The sequence below is a fragment of the Python bivittatus genome, unplaced genomic scaffold, assembly GCF_059951505.1.
Source record: "Python bivittatus isolate LINGU-HERP-01145 unplaced genomic scaffold, Pbiv_v1 ctg000940_np1212, whole genome shotgun sequence".
In the NCBI taxonomy this organism is placed as follows: domain Eukaryota; kingdom Metazoa; phylum Chordata; class Lepidosauria; order Squamata; family Pythonidae; genus Python; species Python bivittatus.
Genome location: NW_028277123.1, coordinates 773,218 through 786,149, shown reverse-complemented (window position 1 = coordinate 786,149; position 12,932 = coordinate 773,218). Strand labels below are relative to the sequence as shown.

The 12,932-nt window shown below is 47.3% G+C and overlaps 1 protein-coding gene across 1 annotated transcript in view; it reads left to right on the top strand.

The window, feature by feature from the left end:
• The first annotated feature begins 1,816 nt into the window (after positions 1–1,816).
• Positions 1,817–12,932, top strand: part of TRPV3 (transient receptor potential cation channel subfamily V member 3) — a 31,941-nt gene continuing 20,825 nt past the window's right edge. The window contains exons 1-4 of the mRNA XM_088131280.1: positions 1,817–1,938; positions 7,893–7,982; positions 8,944–9,048; positions 10,572–10,658. Coding sequence (XP_087987406.1) covers positions 1,817–1,938; positions 7,893–7,982; positions 8,944–9,048; positions 10,572–10,658 — 404 coding nt within the window. The remainder of the gene's footprint in view (positions 1,939–7,892; positions 7,983–8,943; positions 9,049–10,571; positions 10,659–12,932) is intronic.

Genomic DNA, 12,932 nt, shown 5'->3' with positions numbered 1-12,932 from the left:
ATGACCATGCTTCTGCTGCTGAAATAGCCCTCTTAACGCGTCATGCTAAAACAGTGAAAGGGCCATCTCCTGTCTACTTAAGCAGGGTTTCCCAACCTTGGCCACTTGAAGACGGTTGGACTTCAACTCCCAGAATTCCCCAGCCAGCATGGCTGGCTGGGGAATTCTGGGAGTTGAAGTCCACCCGTCTTCAAGTGGCCAAGGTTGAGAAACACTCTGTTAGATAACCTTGTTCATTTGTTTCTCTTTTAAATGGGTTTAATAGGTTTATTAGGTTTAATTGTTGTTAGCCTGGATGGTACATATGCATCAGGCAGGACGAAATATAAATGTTTATATAAAGTAATGCATGCATAGCTTTTATTAAAGACAAATTCTTTCTGCCTCGATATGAGGTTGTGTGAACTGAGGTCAGCTTACTGTAAAAATAAATAAATGGCATGAAATTTCATCTAATTTCTCTGGATCGGCCAAATCCCTGTTCCCAGCTGAGGATGTAATTTGCATCAGTCAAGAAAATGGATTTCATGGCCTCTCTTGCGGCCGTACATTCACCCAGCCCTCAGATCCCTGGGGGGGAAATGGAGGATAATTCTGGAAAAATGAGACGATGGGAAGGGCTTGAGAGGTAACTGAATTTGTAGAGGAAGTACAACCTGAAATTTGCAGGTGTATTGAGACAGAAAGGTACAGCGCGGTGCAGTGGTTACAGTGAGGGATAAATGCTATAGAGAACTTAATTCAAATCCTCATTTAGCTTATCCATGGCTCGTGCTGGATGACTTTGGTCCTGATGCTGCTGCTCAGCATCACCTACCTCACAGGGTTGTTGTGAAAATAACAAGGGAGGAGAGAAATTTAAAAGAAACACCACTATTCTGACTTCATTCTGTGCCTGATGTCTCCTGCCCGTTAAGGTCGCCAGCACAGGCCTGTATTCAGGGACTTCTCTCAGAAGCATCCTTGGGAGGGTCAAAAAAGTCAAGATGGTGGCCATGACCATGCAATCGAAACCCTGCTCTTTTGCACACATTGCACATTAAAACAGACCATTGCCCACCATCTTGACTTTTCTTCCATGGATGCCCCGCTTCTCAGTTGTCCCAGAGTTGTGGAACATTGTCTCTGGGGTTGCTCCTTAGAGAAGGCCTTTGAGAGAGCCTCAGAGGCCCATGATTTTTAACCTGGCTTTTGATAATGAATCGTTTGTTTTGATTTTTAGTCATTTTATTTTAAGTAAAATAAATAAATAAATGTGATTATTGTCCCCAGGAGCTGCATGTTGCTTCTAACTTTTATTGGTTCCTTTGCTCTAATGCACCAAAAAGGTATTTATTTTAATGCAATTAAATGATTTCAATTTTAATAGAAAGGGCCCTGAGCCATTTAGGAAGGGCAGGGTAGACATGGAATAGAATCAGTGACGACTGGCATAATAAATCAGGGTGGCTGCTTTTCCCTACCTATTGAGTTTCTTTATTTTGGTTCAGTCATGTTATTGGGGGGTCTGTCCACACAGTATGGTCAAAAAAGTCAAGATGGTGTCCATGGTGAGGCAACTGAAGTTTCGCCTGCTTTTTATGTGCATTTTATGTGCATTATTATTATGTGCATTTTAATGAGCATTTATGGCAAGTTACAATGGGCAGAGCTTCGCTTGCAGCACCGTGGGTCCCATCTTGACTTTTTTGACCATGCTCTGAGAACAGATCATGCAATAAGGTGGGTGAATTTTATTTGTGGGAGCCTGAGGGTAGGAATGAGCAGAAGACCTAAAGACAACGGGGACTGACGGAGTTTGATTCCACCTAGGACGATGATCAAAGACATCAAGGAGATGGTCCCTCTGATGGGGAACAAGAAGCCGGGTCCTCGGGAGACTCCGCCAGCGGCCGACCAGGACAAGAGGGCTGCTGAAGGTGCCCCCGCCAAGAAGAGGTGGGTTGTCCATTTCCTTGCACAGACCTGGAGGGAAAGTTGGCAGGTGGACCTGGCCCACCTCAAAGCTGCCAAGAGACGCTGGGGACTCCCAAAACCATCTTGGTTGAAGACAGCACTGGACAATCCTTGCTGATCCCTGGGACCCGTTTCCCGTGTCACTGGCTCAGTGAAGGGGTTCCTGGGTGGTGGGGACATCCAACACATTTCATGGGCTGAGTCGGTGTGGTCTACAATGGCAAAAGCCCATGTCTATCTTAGTTTATGGTGGCAAACAAATCAGGAGTCTGGTAGACCCTTTTCCAACGAACCAGTTTTATTGGGGGGTTTTGCTACCAGGCTCCTGGTTTTTCAACCTGGTCAGCTAGCGATAGAGATTTCACTGGAGCGGTTTTGCATCAAGTTAATCTAATTCCACCCCCCAAGTCAGTCTTGTCAGAGGGATACCAAAAACTTATCCATTGACTAGTTTTGCTTTCCTGCCTCCAGGAAAAAGAGATGGAGAGAAGGAGAGGCTATATAAAAAAAAGGGAGCCGCTCCATCAGTGTTTCTCAACCTTGGCCGCTTGAAGATGTGTGGACTTCATCTCCCAGAATTCCCCAGCCAGCATGGCTGGCTGGGGAATTCTGGGAGTTGAAGTCCACACATTTTCAAGCGGCCAAGGTTGAGAAACATTGCTGTACATTAAAGAGCTGCCAAGGCTTAGCAACCCAGGAACTCTGCCCAGTCATCGATTAGTCCATTTCTGGGTAGGATCCACTAATCATCTGAGATCTGGTTTCATTGTTTGGGATTCAGGGGGCCAGAATAAAAATGACCATCCCACTGGGGGCAGAGAGGTGGGATAGCAGCAGCAGAATAATGACATGAATGATAATAATAATACCCCTGGAAGACCTTCGGCATTGACAAAATCACCACCAGCCCATTGCCAAAGGCAGCTTTGCTTGGAACAGCTGTGACGACACCTCGAACACCATCAGACCACCACATCTGCCTATCCCAGGTCCTTGGGAAGGGCTCGATGGGGGGATAAAAAGGCCAGATCCAGTCTGAACATCTGGCTGACTGTGCGACCAGCCGTCACCGTCGCCATCATCAAGCTGAGCTGCGTGACCACAATACGGTTAGAGTTTTCTGTAGCCCTAATCAGGAGGATCTTCCTGGGGGAAACCTATCTAGGTGGTTGCTAAAATTCGACACCAACTTGATGGCACATCAACCAATATCAAAAGAAGGAGGAAGAAAAGGCGGGGGAATCCTCAGCATCAGCATCATCGTTGTTGCTGTCGTCAACATCATCAAAATCCTAGAGAATTATCACACAGTCTAGCCTGCTTACAATCAAATAACCTTTATTTCTGAAACGTGCATCTGGAAAACTTTTTTTTAAAGGGATGCTTGTCGTGTACAAAGCAAAAGGCATCGAGAGGAAATGCTACAGTTAGAATCTTCTGGCGTTTTCTTTCCAACCCCCTCTTTCACTCTGTTTTTTTTAAATTGTTTTTAATATATTTTGGTTAACATCCAGCCCCATCCAGCCAGGCTACTTTGCCAGTAAGCTTCCAGCATTGGCACAGACGTCGAGTCGCCGGGGGCACGCTTCCCATCTTGGGTGTGTCGTCCAACATTCCTTCAGCGTAAGCAGCACCGAGCCCATTAAATTGCAAAAATGCTCCATGGCCTGAATTGCTGCTGATGCTTCAACGTCTCCAGAAGAATTCTGAAATGGGAATTTGCTTCCGTTTTGCTGTTTAAAGAACTATTAAGATTGCTCACCTGCCCCCATCGCTTTGAAATGTGCAATGCCCAGAAGCAGAAAACCCCATTTTTCAAAGGCGGGAGAGACCCGGGTGTGTCGTCAGAAGGTGACGAGGCAGGGATTCGTTGCCAGACACGGGCTGATGGCACGCCAGAGGTTGCCCGTTCCGTCATTCCTCATGTGCCCGGACCACGCTGAGTCAGTTCAGAAGCCAGCCTGGGTGAAAACGCTGAATGTCCCTCTCTCTGGCTGTAGAGAAAAGAAACGTATTGCTAGCAAGGCCATGCGACTTCTCAAAAAAATAACATCATGATTTAGAATATGATTTTATCGCATTTTTTCAACCCCACACAAATCAATCCATCAATCAATATTTAGAATTAATATGAATCGCTCTAGCTCACGTCCCCCAATTTCAGATGTATTGGGGTTCGCTCTCTTCTCCGTTGAGTTAATCCTGTAGCTTCTATAACCATATAGAAAACTATACGGTTATATCCATGTAGTTTTCTTAGAAATAAAATAGAAGGGACTTTGCTCAGCTTTTCACCGTAACCAAGATTGTCCAGGTATTGTCTTTTAGGTAGACTTAACGGTCTGTGGTGTAGATCAGTGTTTTCCAACCTCAGCAACTTTAAGATGGGTGGACTTCAACTTCAATTCTGGGAGTTGAAGTCCACCCATCTTAAAGCAGGCTGGCTGGGGAATTCTGGGAATTGAAGGCTACCCAGCTTAAAATTGCTGAGGTTGAGAAACATTGGTGTAGAGAGTTGAAGAGATGACCTCGGAGAAGGATTGCGATGGTCAGCAAAACATGATTTCAGCTTGGGAAAGGAAGAAGACATGAGCAAGAAACTTAAACCGATTCTCCACGGTGTAAGAGGGAGGGAAGAGAAAACGCAATCAGATTTCCAAGACTCTGCTATGATATCCTAGATCAGCAAAGTCAGGCTCCCGCATTTCTTGTGAAGTCTCGTTCCTGACCTAGCCTACCTCGAAGGGCTGACATGTAAAAGGAAATAAAAACTCTGGGGCCAAGCTCAACCCCTCTTGGGAATTTATTTCCCTGTTGTTTTTCTGGCAGAAATACGGAACTGGTTTGTCAGGGTCTTCTTGTATTATTTTTGCCTGCCAGCCTGGATATCCTGGTGGTGCCCCATCTACCAGGCACTAACTAGCCCTAACCCTGATTAGCTTTTGAAGATCAGCCGAGGCCAGCCTGCCGCTGCCAGCTGCGGCAATGAAGAGGGTGCCAACTCCTGCTTTGCGGTTCCTCCCACCAGCCTCCACCTCCTTCCAGCTCTCAGGTTCTCCTACTCAGCAAACTACACATACATTTGTACGACTCGGTTATATAATTTACCTAGTTATTTTTTACACAACTGGAGAAGGTCCTGTCAGAGCATGAGTCACTTTGGAGCATTGCTCCATTGAATAATTAAGCATCCCTCCCAGGAATACACGAATACCGCCTTCTCCCCACCCAGTGGCCTCCAGGTGCCCTGGACTGCAGTTCCCATAATCCTTATGCTGACTGGCGATGATGGGTTGGTCGTCACCTCAGCCTGGACTGGACTTTTCCCCCCCCAGCATTCTCCATCCTCAACTGTCTCCACCTTGAGGACTAGAAACCCGACAAGTGTGATTTTAAAAGAAGCTGATGCGGTGGATCCTGGATTTCGTTGTCTGTTCCATACTCCTGATGGGCTTTGAGAGAAAAGTCTGCTCTGTTTCCGTGATCAGGTTGGCCTCTGGCTCTCCCGGAGGCTTCGTGCCTTTTAAGAGCAGAGCCAGCAAAACCCAAGGACCTTTTTGCTGCTAAAAGCTTCCGCTGCGCATATCGCTTTCGTTCCTGGTGCGGCAACATGGGACCGGGCAGGCTTTTCTTTCGGCTTTGGCCCCATCTGCATGCTTGAAAGAGCTGAACTTCTGCCTTGGTGGCCCAAGCTGAGAGAAATGCCTGCGAGATTGATTTATTTTATTAGGGCTTTTACAGGCTGCTCCGGTGATGTGGCTCTGAGCGGCAGGCAAGCAATCGTTCAGCGGAAATACAAGATCAAAATGCACGTTGCATTAAAACCAGCGGAAGCCATGAAAAGGACGTCTGGACTAGCATAGGCTGTGCGCCCCCGATGGGGAATGCTACCCGTCCTCACTCAAGCGCCTGTGGAATGGGTACATGGAGGCCTGGAGCATACCTAAAGAAGGCAGCATGAGCCACCCTCCTGTGGCCGGGTCTGGGCCAAAGAAAGGAGGAAAAGCATTCCCATTTCACCCATCCTTTCGGTTCACCCTTTTTTAAATTCTTAAATTTAAATTTTATTTTCTTAATTTGTTAATTTTATTTTAGTTTTTTGTCCTTTGGCCCCTGTGAAATGAGCCTCCGGGCACCCACAAGAGAACAGAACTCAGATCATTTGAAGCTTCGGGTAACGTAGCCCTCCCTGGCAAGCTCTGCACTGCGCAGATTGATTTCTTCTGGCTGATAAACCATTATTGATTCCGTTTCATCTCCCCCGTTGTCGCCGCTGTGCTTTTTAGTGGAACGTGCAGTTTCGTGGTGGTGGCTGCCCTGTCGTTGATGCCATCAACAGCCCTTAAGTATCCTCAGAAAATGCAATGGGGTATAATTCTTAAGGATTTCTTGGGAGAAGGCTTGAGGATGGATAGATAGATAGATAGATAGATGATAGACAAACAGACAGACAGAGTAACCTGGAGCTCAAATCAACATGTTTACCATTCCCTCCTGTCCTGTTTACCCACACAACAACCCTGCGAGGTCGTTTAGGCTAAGAAAGAACAATTGGCACAAGGTGTCCCAGCAGGGTTGATCTTGGTATGTGTAATTACCATGATAGCCCGAATACTATCATTATGCTATCTTGTGCCAGTAACCACAGAATAATCCCTCTCTGCCATGTCATTCAGACTCTCTTGCGTGAGTTCAGACAACAAGTATCCAGGCTGTGTTTGCACCACCTTAAAGAGCAAACGGCTGCATTCACACAACCCGCTAACCCTGGTTTGTTTTAATCTAGGTCTGTTTTTTGTGGCTTGGTTGGAAGGGTGAACCTCACCCGACTGGGATGAGGTATGATTCAATGTATTAGGTGCCACCAGAAAATGGATTAATTCAAAGCCAGCATGTTGTGAGAAGGAGACCACTATGAGTGTGTTCGCATTTAACCTAGTCAGCAGCTAACTCCAAAATGGGTTGCTCCGGCAGCACAGAATCGCCTAACCAGGTCAAAAAATCACCACTGGTGAGCACTGAGACCCCCACCCACTTTCTTAAGCAAGGGCCCAAGAGGCCCTATTAGCAAGACTTCAGGACATTGCTAGGCCGTTCCTCATTGGCCAGACAGGTGGCAGGGGGTGTGGCTTGGTTGCTACAGCCAATCAGGGTTTGGGAAGTGGACTCTGCATGGCCAGCTGATCCCAGAGAGTTCTATAATAGAGAGGCTTGCAGCTGGGCTGGGCTGTCTCTTCAACTCTGTTGCGTGGAGGACCTGGTAGGCAGAAGGGGACAGCTGGCCGGGTTTACATGTTCACATGATACAAGCAATGGGGGAAAGGGGTTTAATCCTTAATGGGATTGGGTCTGTTTGGGAGCTGAATTTAACACTCTGTCCGGGTGTGAGCTTGCTGGTCATGGAGCTCTTTTTGGAACTGGCAAACTCACTGGCCCCTTTTGCTGACCCAGTTAATTTTGGGGGGAATGGAGTATTTTGGGGTTCTTTATGACTGCCTGGTTAGTCCAGGGCTGTAAAATGGACTAGGACGGTGTTTCTCAACCTTGGCCACCTGAAGATGGATGGACTTCAACTCCCAGAATTCCCTGGCTGGGAAGTCCACCCATCTTCAGGTGGCCAAGGTTGGGAAACACTGGACTAGGAACTTGAGAAGGCAAATCCAAAGAATGCAATCTGTCCCTGGTGTCACCAGGAATTTTGCTCTGCTTGGAGCGTTTCGTTTACTTTTAACTGAAAGATGGGCAGGAGGAGGGCCAGAAAAGTCAAGATGGTGGCCCGGACTGCACAAGCCCCCCCTTTGTGGCTGCCATCTTGACTTTCTTGACTCCCTGCAGCGAGGGGCGAGCAGGAAGCCTCCTGCTCCCCTGTTGAAGCCCCTTGCTGCCCCTGGCTGCGGAGTGCTTGATATTTAGACGTGTTTTTCCTTTGCAACCAGGCTCAATCCTGCTTCTCTTCTTTTTCCCTCCACCCTCTCCTGGCGCGTCCAACACAGGCAGATCCCAAATGTCACACCCCACCTGGGCAGGTAAGTGACCCGCTGCAGCATGACTGGACTTCCCTCGTGTTTACTCGGTCATGATGCTCTTTCCTCCCTGCTCCTTTTGGGGCGTTTTATCTGCAGGCTTATTTCCTAGGATCCTCGGATTCCAAGGGGTCCTGGAGGTCTTTTTCCACCTGGGTGGACTTCAACTCCCAGAATTCCCCAGCCAGTATGGCCACTCCCACTGCTGAGAATTCTGGGAGTTGGGGGCCACACAATTGAAGTGGCCCCGGTTGGGAAGTGTTATTCTAGTCCAGAGTTTTTCAACTTCAGCAATTTTAAGTTGTGTGGACTTCAACTCCCAGAATTCCCCAGCCAGCATGGGGAATTCTGGGAGCTGAAGTCCACATACCATAAAGTGGCCAAGATTGAGAAACACTGTTCTAGTCCAACCCAGGGGTGGCTGTGAAGGGAGAGTCAAAAAGGTCAAGATGATGGCCGTGACCACACAATTGTTCTGCCTCTTTTTAATGTGTGACATGTAGTTGTGGTCTCCATCTTGACTTTTTTGACCCCTTTGGCACAACCCCATCCCAACTTCTGCCCTCTTTCAACAGGCAGACTAAACAGGCAGTGAGTTTATTATCACGATTACACAGCCTTCCCTCCCACCTTCCCTGGGGCGCATTAAACTACATTTCCCATCGTTTTCCACCAGTAGCTTGGGGGAATGGGGACTAGAGTCCAGCAGATTTGGAGGGAAGGTAGGCAGATTCACAGACAGACAGTGCTAAGTCCTTGAAAAGAGAATCCTGGCCCCAAATCCTACCCTGAGAAGATAGGATATTTCTGGGCAGTGCAGCGGCAGGATTCCATGTTGATGTCCTCAAGAAGTCCTAGTGACAGATAAACTGTGCTTGTCCAGGGAGGCTCTACAGATATATATATCTTGCTTCTTGTTCCACAAATCCCGCTAATCCAGCTTTTTATCAAATGTATTCAACAGTTCGCACTTTTTTCTTGAGATCGAAGCATTTGAGAGCAACGTATCACCAAGCCGGACGTCTCCCCCCATCTTCTCCAAGCCGATGGACTCCAACATCCGCCCGTGGTGGGTACTGTGTAGTGATGTGTTTATCGGATTGGTGAACCGCCCGATCACCAAAGCGACGTGGGAGGAATACAGGGAGGGTTAAAAGAGCAGGTATCTCACGTGCGTCCAGAAGTTATCCTGCTCCAGATTTGGTGATTAGAGAAAAACAGTTTATAGAAAAATTGAGTTATGTTGTAATCCTAGAGTAAGAGGTAAATTTATACTTACAACTGCTGTAAAGAAAATTGGAAGCTGCTTTTTTATATTTTCTTTTTTCTGCACTTTCGGCTTTATCTTTTCTTTTTTTCTCTTTCTTTATTCTATATTCGTTTCTATATTAAAAAAAAACATTAAATTAAATTATACAAAAAAAAAAAAGAAATCCTGTTTCAGGGAGGGATGGAAAAGCCAAGAGTCTGCTGGAGGGCAGGGGCAAAAAAGTCAAGAAGGTGGCCACAACCATGTGATGAAAGCTGTTTTTTAACCTCTGTTGCCATCTTGACTTTTTTGACCCCCCTCCCACGCACATCCTAGAATTCCACACAAATGAACTACACCCTGTCTGTCTCTCGCAACGGGGACCCAAGGCATGTCCAGGGTTCGTCCTATCATGACCATAAACAAAAAGTTTCTTCCCCTTCCTCAAACTTTGAAATCTCCCAGCATTCCCTCAAGAGCTTTGAATCGCAGGACTCTAGCATTGGATGGGTCCCGCGAGGCCATCTAGTCCAGCCCTCTCTCTGGGCAGGAATCCGAGTGAAAGCGCCGCCGACAGCAAAGGGCGGCTGACTTCCCCTGCGGGTCATGGATCCCCCCTCCAACTGCCCTTGCTCTTTCAGACGTTGCTTTTGCCATTCAGTTGGAATCTGCATTCGGGTCGCTTTAATCCAGTGTTTCTCGACCTTGGCAACTTTAAGCAGGGTGGACTTCAACTCCCAGAATTCCCCAGCCAGCATGGCTGGCTGGGGAATTCTGGGAGTTGAAGTCCACCCTGCTTAAAGTTGCCAAGGTCGAGAAACACTGCTCTAACTAATGCAGAATATCGTGGAAGAATGACTTACAGGTAATGGAAACTCTTCGTCTATTTACTGGGGCATCCACGAGGGAAGTGTCCACCCTTCGGGATGTCAGTGCACGTCGAAAAGAGCTGGGGCTCTTAGCTTTGGTTAGGGGCATCAGATTTAACCACACCAGGATTTTAGAACTGTTCCTATTATTTATTTTATTCATTGATAGGTCACATTTACATAGCCGCCCACCTCCCACAAAGTGACTCTGGGCGCCGTACCATAATTAAATAAAGTAATAAAATAATGACAGAATAACATGCTTATAGTTACTCCTTTGCTGCTGAGAATTCCCGAAGGAAATTGCACTTGCCAAGGGTCGGTTTCTGGCATTTAGCTTTTGCACAGCCCTTGGGAATGGTCGGAAAGTTGCATCTTAATTCGCGGTCCCGGGAAGGAGGAAGGACTAACCCGGTAACGGGTTCAGATGTTCTCCTGACCTCTGCATTTATTTTTCGTTCCTTTTTCGCGCAGCGCCTCTGCCAATTGTGAAGATATGGATTCTCCGCAGTCAATCCAGGATGATATGACTGAATATACCCCCAATGCGGAGAGTTCTTGGTAAGGCAGGGCACGGGGTGGGGGGGCCAAGTTCTGCGTGGTGGGGGCCTATTGATTAACCGCTAGGCCAGATTAGAGTTATTGATTGTGTCTTTTCCCCCTGACATAGCCTGAGCGGATGGTTTTCAAAAATTGATCGGAAAGCATCTTGAGGAAGCGTTGCCAATGCGCGGCGTTTGCAGAACATGCATGTCAGGCAACTTTGTAGAAAATTTAAATTGTGTTGTGTGCCCAGCCAAGGTTATTGCTTAACCCTGGTTATGGTCGCAGCGGGGAAGGGGGCATGTCATGGTAAGCCTTGGTTTGTTGAATAAGCCATAATCGTGATTTTCTAAATCACAGAGGCGCCCTGTGCCATTCACACATTGCACTAAACCACAGTTTGCTGCCCAACCGGCAGTCCTACTCAACTATGGGTGTGCATTAACCATGATTTGTTGAATAAGCCACAGTTCTGGGGGTTCATGTGTCACAACGAAACCAAACCGACCGCATTGTGGCTTAGCATAACGGGTCAGCCCATTCATCAAAACTCGGGTTGAGCTTCCTCAATGAAGCCCTGGTCACAGTCATCTGCCATTGTTGCAGAGAGCTGGTGTCAGCAGAGAGGGTCAAAGAGTCAGGATGGCACCTGTGACAGTGTCACTGAAGCTCCGCCCTTTTTCACACATGCCATATGTGCAAAGCATGTGAAAAGGAGCCGAGTTCCAATTACGCAATCGCAGACATCGTCTGGATTCCTCCTGCCGACGCTGCTGAGTTCAGCGCGAACGGTGGAACCCGCAGCCGGAACACAGAGCCAGGGCCACTGAGGGGGATCATTTTAAACCTGGGATTCTGTGCATGAACAGAATTACTTCTTTTCTATTGTTATTTATATTTTTAAAGAATTTTTCGTAGAGTAAAAGACAAAAAGAAAAAAAGAGAAAAGGGCAAGAAACGAAAAAAGAGAAGGAAAAAAACCTGAAGTTAAGAAATATAATGACTCCCAACCTTCTCCTCAGCAGAGAATTACCGGCTTATTGTCCCCCCTCCCTCTTAGGTCTCATGCAAGTCCCTTCAGCCCCTGGGAGCAGAAGGATTTCTGATAGTGGAGGCAGAGGGTCTTAAGTACGGGCTGCAAGAGGGCATCAACTAGAAGAATTGATTAGGATCGCGCCCTGCTTGTTTGCCTCAGCAGACCTGACTTTTGCTCTAGTTGGATGGGAGACCAACAGGAGTTCCCGGAGCTGTAGGGCAGGCTGGGAAGTAAAAAGGAAAGGCCAGCTATTTCTGTAGGGTCACAAGCCCTCCAGGGCTGTGTTCACAAAGTCAGCGAGACTTCAGATCTTCTTGAAGGAGACGTGAGCTGCTTGTGGGTTGACCGTGGGGACATCTCCTTGGCCATTCTGAGAATAGGATGCAGGACGAATGCAACGGATCAGTTGGGTTCCTATGTATATGTGTGATTATCAAGAGATCCTTTCCTGCCAGAAAAGTCAAGAGGGTGGCTGTGACAGTGCAACCGAAGCCCTGTCCCTTTTACATGCGTTGCGTTCCCTCATGTTTGCGGGTTATTGTCAGGGGCAGCCTTGGCTTTTTTTACCACACCCTGGAGACACCCCTGCACAGCTGCCATCTTGATTTTTTTTACCCCCCTGTTACAGATACCTCCGGTTGCCAATCTGAGTACTAAAATGTGTCCAGTTTTAAAATATGTATACAGGTAGTCCTTGACTTATGACCATTCGTTTAATGACTGTTTGAAGTTACGATGGGGCTGGAAAAAGTGACTTATGACTGGCCCTTGCACTTATGACTGTTGCAGCATCCCCACGGTCCTCTGATCAAAATTTGGGCACTTGGCAACCAGCATGCATCTATGATAGTTGCAGTGTCCCAGGGTCACATGATTGCCATTTGTGACCTTCCCAGATGGCTTCCGACAAGCAAAGTCAATGGGGGATGCCAGCTTCGCTTAACAACCATGGCAAAAAAGGTTGTAAAATCGGCACGACTCACTTAATGACCGTATCACTTAGCAATGGAAGTTCCGGTCCCAATTGTGGTTATAAGTCGAGGACTACCGGTATATATATATTTAATGATAGCCTCTCCCAAGCTTCTTAGCGTTTGTACAGGGCCTTCTGAGCACTTTTGCTGTTCGTTTCACAACATGCTGCTTAGGTAGGCCAGTCTGATAAGCTCCTCTTGCCAAAAGAGGGTTGCCTTCCCCAAAAGGAAAGAGATTTGCCTTGGCCCCTGCTTGTCTTAGCCCTGAACAACCTCCTCATG